General features: G+C 32.7%; 3 protein-coding genes across 3 annotated transcripts in view; 2 read left to right on the top strand and 1 right to left on the bottom strand.

Moving 5' to 3' along the window:
- The window catches only part of LOC107457710 (probable zinc metalloprotease EGY2, chloroplastic), a gene marked incomplete in the record, with an annotated part of 2,633 nt that extends 2,007 nt beyond the window's left edge, over positions 1-626 (top strand). The window contains 2 exon segments of the mRNA XM_021126663.2: positions 1-30; positions 169-626. Coding sequence (XP_020982322.1) covers positions 1-30; positions 169-417 — 279 coding nt within the window.
- Positions 627-3,288: 2,662 nt separating this feature from the next.
- Positions 3,289-4,086, top strand: LOC107457649 (uncharacterized). The gene has a single exon (XM_016075819.1). The coding sequence runs from the start codon at positions 3,289-3,291 to the stop codon at positions 4,084-4,086; it is 798 nt and encodes a 265-aa protein (XP_015931305.1).
- Positions 4,087-10,264: 6,178 nt separating this feature from the next.
- Positions 10,265-11,898, bottom strand: LOC107457721 (photosystem I reaction center subunit IV B, chloroplastic). The gene is made up of 3 exons (XM_016075885.3): positions 11,524-11,898; positions 10,729-10,794; positions 10,265-10,508 (listed from the first exon to the last, which is right to left on the bottom strand). Exons 1-3 carry the CDS (start codon positions 11,806-11,808, stop codon positions 10,404-10,406), a joined length of 456 nt encoding a protein of 151 aa, XP_015931371.1. The 5' UTR covers positions 11,809-11,898; the 3' UTR covers positions 10,265-10,403.
- Positions 11,899-12,470: the final 572 nt, after the last annotated feature.

The raw sequence follows: 12,470 nt of genomic DNA, 5'->3' as shown, positions 1-12,470 counted from the left end.
AGAATATCTTTTGCCATATGGGGAAGAAAGGTATCAAATCACTTTTAGTAATTTCCTTTGAACTAGAAAATATTTGAGCGAAACTTGGTTTGCAAGTATCATAAAGAGTTATACGATCAATTAGATATAATTGCTCTTCAATGTTGCTAATGTAAGTGTATTTGGCAGGCGTCAGTTCGCTTGACAGGATTTTCGATTGTGCTGCTTGGACTCTCATCTCTGATTGATGATGTAGCATTCTACTGGGTAGTTCTCATATTTTTCTTGCAACGAGGTCCAATTTCTCCTCTCTCTGAAGAAATAAGTGATCCTGATCAGAAGTATGTTGCGTTTGGAATAACAGTTTTGCTCTTAGGCTTGCTGGTGTGCTTGCCTTATCCTTTTCCATTTACAGATGAAGCACTAGCAAGTTTCTAGTGCAATAATGGCCACGTAACTCTGGCAGCACTGCTAGAGTGTTCGTGCATGAAAGTTTTGAAAAATTGAGTGTACACAATAGGATTGTCAGTGAATCGTAACCGTTAACGTCCGTTCAAACATATACTTCTCAAGATATCAAACATCATTGTTCCACACGCCCCCCTTTGTAATTCATTGAATTCGTTTATACAAGGACGTTTTCTTTCTTTTTTTTTTTCCCTTCAATGTTTTCGACTTTTCTCCTCTGTTGACCCCTTAAGTAATTCCTGTTTTGATTTTTCAATGGTTTAAAGGTGGGCAAAAAACAGAAATAAGCCAAGGGAGAAAATAATTTATGTATGTGAATCAGCCAAAACAAAAACTACTTCATGGATCCACCAATGCACGTTTATATGTAGTTCGAACCAGTTTGGTTCGAATTCTATTTCTACATAATTTGAACCAGTTTGGTTCGAATTATACATAAACACACACACTAACTCGAATCAAATTACACACAAACATACGCACACACTAATTCGAACCAGTTTGGTTCGAATTAAACACAGTAATTCATGGTATAATTCGAATTATGCTCTCATGAACATTTCTTAATAAATTTTTTTAATAATTTTTTTTAAATTATACTACAAAAAATATTTTATGCTATGCAAAACAATTTAAAAAAATGGCTTAAAAAATGTTAAGAGTACTATACAAATTTGTAATGTTCTAATAACTTAGGTAAATACATCCATGTACTATTTATAATGTTATAAACTTATAATAACTTAGGTAAATATATGCATGTACTCAAATTTTAAATAAAATATTCTACATAATCAATAATAATTTAGAAATGAAAGAAAATATTTTATTCCATATAAAATAATTAAAAAATATATTTTATTCTATACAAAATAATTTTAAAAAATGGCTTAAAAGATGTTATGAGTATTATAAAAGTTTATAATATTCTAGTGATTTAGGTAAATACATGATAAAAAATTTTTTTCTTTAATTTCTAAATTATTAGTGACTATGTAGAGTATTTCTTTAATGTCCTAAGTCATTAGGATATTATAAATTTTTATAGTACTTCTAACATTTTTTAAGCCATTTTTTAAATTATTTTTTTATAGAATAAAATATTTTTTTGTGGTATAATTTAAATAAATTTATTAAAAAAATATTCATGAGCTATCAAGAATAGGCAGAAGAGTATTGTATAGAATTCGAATTGCTCACCATATAATTTGAATCAAAGTGATTTGAACTTCCCCATGCGTAATTCGAATCATGTAATATCTCACCATATAATTTAAATAATTTTATTAAAAAATTATCATGTAATGTCCGATTTTTCATATAATTAACTTTTCACTAAATTAATAAGATAGATTTATACTGTCGATTATAATAATTCATTTTATCTATAATTTAGTTAGGCGACTTTTTCATATATTACACTATTAATCAATATAAGTACTTATTGTAATCATGATTTGAATAGCATTAAAACAGATACAAATAAACACAAGAGGTAATAATAAAGTTTTGGTTTTAGTTAACATGTACTCTAATGATATAAGTTAACACTATTAATTAAAAATTTTATTATAAAATATGTATAATAAAAAAATAATTAAAATTAGTGTATTCAAATATATAATGAGAAGTTTAAATTTATAAAAAAAAATTAGAAAAAAACTGATGAAGGAACTAATTTGGTGCACGACATTCAATTTCAGGGACTAAAATGAGTCATTTGATGCAAAGTAAGAGACTAATTTGATGCACATGTAACAATGACATAGTAGATGACACGTGGACAAATAGCATTACGACACGTGGCATAATCTGACACGTGGCAAAATAGTACTGTGACACATGGCATACTCATCCACGTTAACATGCCACGTGTCATTGACCGACACGTCAGCATACCGTTACACGTGGCCAAACCATAGTGTGACATGTGTCACCAAAGATCCATGTCATCAAGCCACGTCATCGCGCCGTTAACGGAAAACGGGTCAGGGATTATTATGGTGCAATTTTTACAATTTCAGGGACGTAATTGATGAAATTTGAATCTCAAGAGTAATTTTGGTGCACGGCGTCAATCTCGAGAACCACTATGGGGTTTTAGTCAGAGAATTGACAAAATTATGACAAAAGCAAAATAGTTTATTTTATTTAAAAACATTAACGGCCTATATGATAAACCCATCTTTTTGTCTTAAAAAAAAAACCAAACTTAGAAGCCCATGATTATGTTAAATAATTACCACTAATACCCCATATTAACATATCCGTATAATACTCTCATCATGTGAACATTGATTTTGTCTCTAGTGGGACAGTCATTACCCAATAAGATCATACGTACACTACATTTCTACATCTGTAGAAAGATAATAACTTTTATAACTAACAAGAGTTCACTGTGAAATATAAGCGCTAACCCCATCATCAAATTCTTGTTTTATTTATTGATAGCAAGTTCAATAGGATATCTTGTTAGGTGATTCCTAGAGATAATTATAATAACTAGGAAAGGGTAGTAATAGGCAAATCTTTACCAGTGAAAAAAAAATTAATTTTCAAATGGAGAGTGGTGAGAGTGAAGGAGAATTTTTTAGGGTGACAGATAGTGAGGTAGTCGATCATGTCGGCAGAAGTAATAAAGGGGAGAGTGGGAGAGGGCATACATCAAGTAAAAAGGAGGACACTAAAGGAGACAATAACAAGACTCAAAGTCAAAGGGTATCCATCAGAAATAAAGTTGTTGGTACTTTAGCAAGGAGAGTTTTGGAGGTTGCTGATTCTCTTGATGCTACAGTAGTTGGCAAGTAAGGTGACTCGGAGATACCAACTGTGACGTTCATGGAAGAAGCAAAAGAGATATTGGCAAAGCCCTACAAAGATGCCATCGTGATCAAAGCTCTTGGAAAAAATTTTAGCTATACAGTGATCACGCACAAACTTAAAGGTGTCTGGAGAATCAAAGGAGGATATGAGGTACTAGATGTCGGTTTTGGCTATTTCTTAGTCAAATTTAATCTCTTGGAGGATCGAGAAAAAGTTATCCTTAGAAGACCGTGGATGATTATTGGCAGTTATGTTGCGGTTAAACTTTGGAGTTCTTCATTCAGACCTTGTGAAAACACATTTGGGTCTACCATGGTTTGGATAAGGATCACAAGTTTAAACATTAACTACTATCAAGAAAAAGTCATGAAAATGATTGCGTCAGCGGTTAGAAAACCGATCCGCATCGACTTAGCCACAAAGTCTGCAGAGAGGGGAAAGTATGCAAGAGTATGTGTGCAAATCAACTTGAGACTTCCAGTCATAAAGAGAATTCAAGTTGATGGTCATATGTATGACATAGAATTTGAGCACTTGAATTTAATTTGTGAAAAATGTAGCTACTTTGGGCACGTAACAAGAGAATGTGCGAAAGAGAACAACAATGGCATTGAGAAGGAAAGCACGGTGAAGGAGAAAAATTTGCCGTCACAATTTTCGGTGGATAACAACGGAAAAACGGCGGAAGGTAGTCAAATCCCAGTAAAAAATCAAAATTCAACTTTTGAATTTGGATTTAATGCCAAATCAATTCCAATTATGGAGAAGCATGGAGCAGCGGATCTTGTACATGATAATTTGCAAGAAGCATGAATAGATAAAGATACTCATGCAAAAGAGGGTGAATGGGTTACAGTTAGTAGAAAAGGCAAGGAAAAAGTGGGTAAAGGTCCAAAAGTGGTACCAAAAAAGGCCAACGTAGCAATATGCTCTAATTTGGTGAGTAAGAAATTTTCTATTAGGCCTACTAACATGCATGTTGGATCCTCATCAAATGCAAAGGTGAAGTCCTCATCAAATGCAAAGATGGAGTCCAAGAAAAAGAAGAATTCTCCATCCACCCTTGGCTCTTTGGGAACAGCACAGGTGGCTTTCAAGGATCAGAGCACTCCCTTTTTTAAAACAGGGCACAAAAGGCAGCATCCTATTTCGCTTCAAAACTCACCTATTGAAGCATTGTCAATGGATTCTCGAGTACAAATAGAGCTTGATAAAGTCAGTGCAACAACAAATTCGGAGAACCAACCTCCACAGAAGAATGATGGTTCTGTAGCGCAAGTTCAAAAGAAGAAGCTTGGAGAGAGGGTCCCATCAACGTGAGGTAGGATGATTAAAATTCTAATTATTTAATTTATTTTTATGGATTGTGACCATTTAAATATTATTAGTTGGAATGTAAGGGGGGCGTCAAATAAGATGTCTCAGTTGTACTGTAAGGAGTTAGTACGAAAATATCAACCAACTTTTTTTATTTTGGTGGAAACTCATATCAGGTTTGAAACTATGAAGATTTTTGGGAGAGATTAAGCTATTATCCTGTAGGGATTGTAGATGCTGTTGGGTACAAGGGAGAAATTTGGTTCCTCTCTGCTAATTTAAAATTTTCTTGTAAAATTCTTTGGGCTATGAATCAATGTGTAACATTGGCAATTGATGGTGGTGGGAGAAGATGAATTTGTAGTGTGGTTTATGATAGCCCTCAAGCCGCTAATAGAGTAGATTTATGAAGTCATCTGCTTGATATTGGCTTGTGCATTCAGGACCCGTGGGTGGCGGTAAAGGATTTTAATGATATTTTGAGTATTCATGAGGTGAAAGGTGATAATTTCTATTCGAATCGCAGTAGTATCTTTGCAAGCACTTTAGATTTTTGTAGTCTTTTTGATCTGACAACCTCTGGGAGACGGTTTACTTGGTTTCGTAAAATTCAAGGAAACAAAGAAATTGCAAAGAGATTGGATAGAGCTTGCTGTACTATAGAATGACGCCTTCTTTTTCCAGAAGCATTTGTTGAAGTTCTCATCCGTTCTCACTCTGATCATTGTCTCCTTCTTATCCGATGTCAAGGAGTTTCTGTCAAGAAAGGAAACCGACCTTTTAGATCCCAAGCAGCATGGGTGACACATCCTGATTACAAGACCATTGTTCAGAAATCTTGGGATAGTACAGATTTTGGCATCCATAGGAAGTTGTTGGGGGTTCAAGAAACTTCGTTGTAATTCAACTCTACGGTCTTTGACAATATTTTTATTAAAAAGAGGGAATCGAAGGCTTATTTGAATTGTATCCAATGGAAAATGGAAGCTGACGATGATCCGATTTTAAAGCACAAAGAAGAAGAATTGAGAGATGAATATAATCTAGTGTTGGCTTAGGAAGAGTTGCTATGGTACCAGAAGTGAAGAGATCAATAGGTCTGGTATGGTGATAGAAATACTAGTTTTTTTTCATATGCAAACCATCATTAGAAGAAAATCGAACAAGGTTCATGGGTTGCTGGTCAATGATGGGTCCTGGTCTGATGATCCGGAAGTTTTGCAAAGAGAGGTTGTTTATTTTTTCAAAAATATTTTTTGTTCTACTGAGCCTGTTGAGGTTAATTGTATGGGAGAAATTCCTATGCCAACTCTTAGCCAAGATGCTTGTGATACTTTGTCTAAACCAGTGACAATGTTGGAGGTTAAAAAAGCTCTGGATAATATAAACTCGTTCAAAGCTCCTGGGCCAGATGATTTTCAAGTATTTTTCTTCAAGTAATATTGGGATGTGGTGGGTCATGAGGTGTGGCGTACTGTTCAGAAAGCATTCTTAGGGGAGACATTAAGTCATTCTTTGTTGGAAACTTTGATTGTTTCTATTCCTAAGTGCGACCCTCTAACTCGATTGAAAGATTTTCGGCCAATAAGCCTTTGTAATGTCATTTATAAGCTTGTGACTAAAGTGCTGGTTAATAGATTACGACCTTTCTTGGATGAGATTGTTAGCCCAACTCAGGGAGGGTTTATTCATGGTAGAGGAGCGCCTGATAATATTATTGTCGCCAAAGAAGTTCTTCACTTTCTTAAGCGGACAAAGTCTAGAAAAGGAGCTATGGCTTTTAAGATTGATTTAGAAAAGGCTTATGATAGAGTTGATTGGAATTTTCTTTAGCACACTCTTGAATCTTTTGGCTTTCCTTTTCTAATTATTCTGCTTGTAATGAATTGTGTTCAGGCCTCAAATCTTTCCATCCTCTGGAATGGAAATAGATTGGATAGCTTCCAACCTCGCAGAGGACTCATGAAAGGAGATCCAATTTCTCCTTATTTATTTGTTTTGTGCATGGAAAGATTGGCGTGCTTCATTTTCAAACAAGTTGACGAGGGTATTTGGGATGGTGTGGCTGTTTCTAGAGGAGGACCTAGAGTTTCTCACTTGATGTTTGCAGATGACCTCCTCCTTTTTTATAAAGTGGAGAAAAATCAAGTTCAGAATGTCGTGCACACCTTGGAGTTGTTCTGCAAAGCTTTAGGTATGAAGGTTAACATTGAAAAATCCAAAGCTATTTGTTTTAGAAAAATCTCTAATAGAAGGAAGGAAATGTTGTCTGGTGTTTCTCATATTCCTTTTACCAGTGACCTAGGCAAATACTTGGGGGTGAACCTTAATCATCCTCGAGTTGCTAGGTTTGTTTTTTCAGACTCTTTAGAGAAGATCAAGAATAAGCTGGCTAGTTGGAAAGGCCGACTCCTTAACAGAGCAGGCAGGCTTTGCTTAATTGAATCTATTACTTCTTCTCTTCCTATTTACCAGATGTATGTGATTCTTTTTCCTACTTCGATTTGTCAAAAGATTGATTCTATGCTTAGACAATTCTTGTGGAAGGGAAAGGTGGAGGAGCGTTGTTTAAGCTTGGTCAAGTGGAGCAAAGTTGTCACTCCAAAAAAATATGGAGGTTTGGAAATTAGAGATACTCAATGTGTGAATTTTGCTTTATTAGGAAAGTTTGTTTGACAATTACTGCATAATAAAAATAAGCTTTGGGTAAGAATTATGTTGGCAAAATATTTATTTGGGGGTTCTTGCTTTTCACCCAATTTTTCTAATAATGTTTCAAGCACTTGGCGAGTAATTTATAAGACAATAGAAAAGTTTCATGATGGTTTTGAATGGTGTATAGGCAGGATGTCTCAATCCTTTTGGTATCATGCTTGGCGACCATCTGGAACGCTCGCTCCTTTGGTTCCTTTTGTGCACATTTCTGATTCTCTCTTGAAGCTAGAAAATGTCTGGCACCTTGGACATTGGCGGTGGGATATTCTTTGCACAATGATTTTGGAAGAAATTAAACTTGATTTGATGCTCTTTGATCCTATCACGCAAGCAGGAGATAAAACAGGTTGGTTTTGGACAAACTCAAATACTCTCACCTACTCGACTAAAAGCGGGTATGAGTAGCTATTGAAGAAGAAATTTGGCTGAAATGATAATGAAAATTGGCTTTGGCTTTGGCGCTTGAGAATACCGGAGAAGATAAAGTGTCTGCTCTGGCTTTGCCTCAACAACGGAGTTCCCACAGTTAGCTACCGGTTTTAAAGAGGTCTTACTACTTCTGATTTTTGTCAGAGATGTTATCTTGCTCTAGAGGATATTAACCATTGCTTTAGGACTTGTCAAAAAGCTCGTCAGATTTGGATTATCTTAAACTTGGGAATGATCACTGTGGATTCTGGTTTGGATTTTGTGTCTTGGATTCGTTCTAACCTCAACAAAAATGAGTTCCTCTTTGCAGCGGCCTTTTGGTGGATTTAGAGGGATAGGAACAATGACATCTTCCATCAAGATGATCCATGGAGTAGGGAGAAAATTGTTCACTTGGCTAAGCATGCTGTTCGAGATTTCTCCAATGTCATTACCACCCAAAAACATATTACTCCTTCCTCTTTGCAATATAACTGGGAACCACCTCCGATGGATGTCTGTAAAGTGAACTGCGATGCAAGTGTTTTTGAAAATGAGCAATTAGCTTGTTTTGGGTGTATTATTAGAGACAACATGGGAATTTGGATAAAAGATTGTTCTGCCAGTATGCCTCTTTCTAGTGTTCTCTGCTGTGAGCTTCATGCTATTTGGAGAAGACTTGTTATGGTTTGGGATTGCGAGTGCAAAGAGGTCATATGTGAAACTGATAATCTTGATGCGTTTCTTCTTGTTTTGCGAGACACAACCAGCATGATTAGGATTGACTTTGATTTGCTTGACAAAATCAAAGAGATGCTCCAGCGTAATTGGACAGTTAGGGTAGTACGCATTCAGCGCACAGCAAACAGAGTGGCTGATTTAATTTAATGGCGAAGACTGCTGCTCTTAACAAGCAGGTGTACCTGGAGTGGTTGTTACTCCCTAATAGTTTAGAGATTATTATTAGAGAGGAGTCCTACTCTTTCTCTTAGGTCCTTTGTTTATGTTATTTTCAATCACACACAAAAATTATAATAGATAATTTTTTTATTAGATAATTTGAACAACTCTTTTAGAGGTTGATATATTAAGATATTATATATTACTATTCAATCAAAATTGTAACTTTAAACTTGGATCCTTTTTGGCGTAGGTTATGCCGGTTAAACATATACTATATCTTTAAAAAAAAGAAAAAAAACATTTTTAGAATTTATAATAAATTTACTGTTAAAAAAATTTATAATAGACTTTGCTAATGAATGTCCTAACAAGTATTTTAAAAATATAAAATAGAAAGTTTTGTATATATTCCATCTTGTTCTTTTCCAAAATAAAAATGAGAACTTCAACTAAAATTTTAATAAAGTAAATGAAAAAATATATTGAATGATAATTTTTATTATCTATTTAAAATTTAGATAGCAATAGTCTTTAATTTATAAAAGTATTATTTCAAAAGTAAAAATTACACTACTAAGTACGTGCAAAGATATATACTACGTTCATTGTTTGATAGTCTTTACTTAACACAAAAATATTATTGGTGGAATTTCTAGTATTTTTAGATAATAATTATACATCAAATACATCAATTTGGGTCACCTCAAAATCTTCTTAAATGATTTGGACCCATCTTTATAGGTGGAGAAAGTTCAGAACTATTAAAAGTTTTAGTAATTATTAATTAAATTATCAAAAATTACAGAGAGTCCTAATATTATTTTTATGTAGTTATTCTTTCTCAAAAGTTGTATACTTAATGTTTTAAATATGTACTCTCATGTTTCAACACATTTTATATTTCACAAGGACAAATGAGAAGATGAGTCATCATCGTCCCACTTATTAAATTATCTATTTTATATATTTATATAAAAATTGATATATAAGACTTTTATCATTAGAGATCACTAGAGATTAATATTTTATCCATTACTCTATTATTATATAAGCATTTTTTTAAGTTGTAATTTATTTCACAAGAAAAACCTATCTTATTATTTTTTGTTATTAATTCTGTTTATTAAAATATTATTTTATTTTTTATGTTTCATGTTATAAGTCAAATGTTCATATATTATATTTTTTTAAAGATTTTTTAATTAAAAATAAAATTAAAAGTTGTAAAGTTAATTGATATTTAACAATATTAAAAAAAATGTTACGAAAAATTTTTGGATTTATTTTAATTTTATTCAACCATAAAAAATATTTAGTGAGGTAAAATGTATTTAAGTCAAATGAAACTTTGTTTGAGTGTCAATAAATATACTATTTTTGTAATTATATATTTTTTTGTGTAAATATAACTCATTTATCAAAATCAAATAAAAAATTGATTTTCTTTTCTATATTTTATCAAAAATCTACTCAAACAAATACTTTAATATATATTATAAATTATTAAAATTTAATTTTCATGATACTATATGATTGTATTATACTACATAAGTTATTATGCTATAGTTTATTAAAAATTGTATAACATTTGCGTTTTAGGTACTAATTTAAAAATAAATTCAAATCATGAGCAATTGCACACACAATGTAATTTATAAGGACTAGAGGTGATGGATATAAGAGAAAATATGATACATAATTTTTTTTTCTTTTGAGATGAAAAATTCTTAAACTAATTGCTGCAATAGCATGATGACAATTGTCAAAATTACAAACTTAAAATGAAATCATGCAACTTCTTCAATCTCATCCAGTGCATAATTGTTTGTTGATACATTTGCATAATTAACTTTGTTGAACCGAACCACAACAGGGTAGCGAGTCTTGGGGTCCTACAGAGAAACCAATTACATAACTTAGTTAAGCAATTTGCACAGATCGTTCTAAAGTAATATCCAAATCAGTCTCTAAAACATTTTAGGCAGACACTTTAGTGGTCAACAAATTTTAATCATCATATCAGTCACTCAATTTTGATGTCGTTAGAAATACAAATCAAGCATGTGGTTAATTGTTAATTTGAGTGTAATTTGGAGTAGGAACAGTAATAACCTGATCAACAGCAACAACAGAACCATAGCCTTTGTACCAGTACGATTCTTTCCTAAGAATCTTCACCTGTTTTGATGATGAGTGCAAACAAAAATTAGACGCATGTTATTATTAGTCTACATTATGATCTATATATGAAAAATGAAGTCTCATATCAAATAAAGCCACAAAAATCAATAAACATCTAAGTGGATTTATAATAGATTAAATGTTTAACTCTTAAGATTATGTACTAAAATTGTTACATCAATCCCACCATGCTAAATAGCTTATTATGTGAAGAGTTTCAAGACTTTAAAAAGATAAAAAGTTTTAACTACAGATCACTAAAGTTTAAAAAAAAAAGTTATCAAGCCAGATTATCAACTCAATTAAACTAATTATCGAATAGAATATCAACGATTTCAACACTAACATTAATTTTCATTCACTGAAATTCTAAATTGGATCAGAATTACTCGTTAAGAGTACGTTGTCCAATAAAAACTTCACTCTGAACAAAAGTGTTCAATTTGACGAATCTATCTAATAATTGATTCATAATATTACTACCCTAAGTGTATGTCAAGAATCATCCACCAAAGTATATTCGTTGAAATACAAAATACATGTTGAAAATAATAGATAATGATTGATTTGGCTACTGAATTTGAGCGTAACATTTTTTATATAATCTATAATCTTTCATGTACTTTTGTAAATTTTATTACAGTACTAAGAAGTAAGAATAACCGAACAAAAAGAAATTGAACATTAAATTATGTAACAAACTATAAATAATTAATTAAAACTAACCTTAGTTCCTCTTTTGGGGCCAATTGGAGGTGGCTTTGATTTCGGAACAGCAGCAGCTTCACCTTCAGCCGGTGGTGTTGCAGTTGCAGGTGCAGCAGAAGCAGCAGCAGCTTCGTCTTCAGCCCTCACAACAAGCCTGTTAAAAGAACCACCATTATTGTTGTTGCTGAACCTTGAAGGGAACATCACCGTAGAAGTGACTCTCGAAGAGGAAGACGAAGAGATTACGTTGCCGGCTGACAGCACAAATCCAGATGCAGCTGATGCCATGTTGCAACTAGCCATCACTATTTGAGTTCAATTGAATTGCTCTCTTTCTTTCTCTTCTTTGTATCTCTCTGCTGATAATAGTTGATAAGTGTGATGACAAATGAAGCAAAAATAATATTGAGAGACTTGGAAAGAAGGTAGATTTTCGTTGGAATCTGATCCACACAGAAGCGGGAGTCAAAATCGTTTCCTCCACTAGGGTCATGCCACTTGTGTAACCATATCCAATTTCTTTGGATAACGTTTCTACAACTCATCCATTTCATCATGGTCGTCTATCCACCGAGTCAACTCACTGAGGGCATACCTAGTGCCTACTTCTACTCTGTTGGAGTGGCAATAACAAAACAATAGCAAAATATTTAAGGTAGATTTTGCATTCTTAGTTCATTAATGAAGTCACAAAGAGTTCAAGAGTACATCTTTTTGTGTGATACATTCAAAATTCTTACTGCAAAATTATTTGTATTCTAAATGTTTATAGGATTTTTTAATAAATAAAATAACTTTAATATTTATCAATTTATGCAAATTTTATATTGTTTATATTTTTATCCTTGTTACTTATTTTGTTTACACTGCTAAGTAATAAATATTATGTTATTTATCTAGTTAATATTAAGTTCTACCAACTTTCTATCTTTTTCATTGGATGTATCTCAAAATAGGATAAATTA

The sequence above is a fragment of the Arachis duranensis genome, chromosome 7, assembly GCF_000817695.3.
Source record: "Arachis duranensis cultivar V14167 chromosome 7, aradu.V14167.gnm2.J7QH, whole genome shotgun sequence".
NCBI lineage: Eukaryota > Viridiplantae > Streptophyta > Magnoliopsida > Fabales > Fabaceae > Arachis > Arachis duranensis.
Note: the sequence above shows the minus strand (reverse complement) of the source record. Positions and strands in the feature narration are given on the sequence as shown.

Coding starts and splice junctions, on each gene's coding strand:
- LOC107457649 (XM_016075819.1), top strand. CDS start 3,289: ATGGAAGAAGCAAAAGAGATATTGGCAAAGCCCTACAAAGATGCCATC.
- LOC107457721 (XM_016075885.3), bottom strand. CDS start 11,808: ATGGCTAGTTGCAACATGGCATCAGCTGCATCTGGATTTGTGCTGTCA. Junction 10,795..11,523: donor GCCCCAAAAGAGGAACTAAG/GTTAGTTTTAAT, acceptor TCATCAAAACAG/GTGAAGATTCTTAGGAAAGA. Junction 10,509..10,728: donor CTGTTGTTGCTGTTGATCAG/GTTATTACTGTT, acceptor GTTTCTCTGTAG/GACCCCAAGACTCGCTACCC.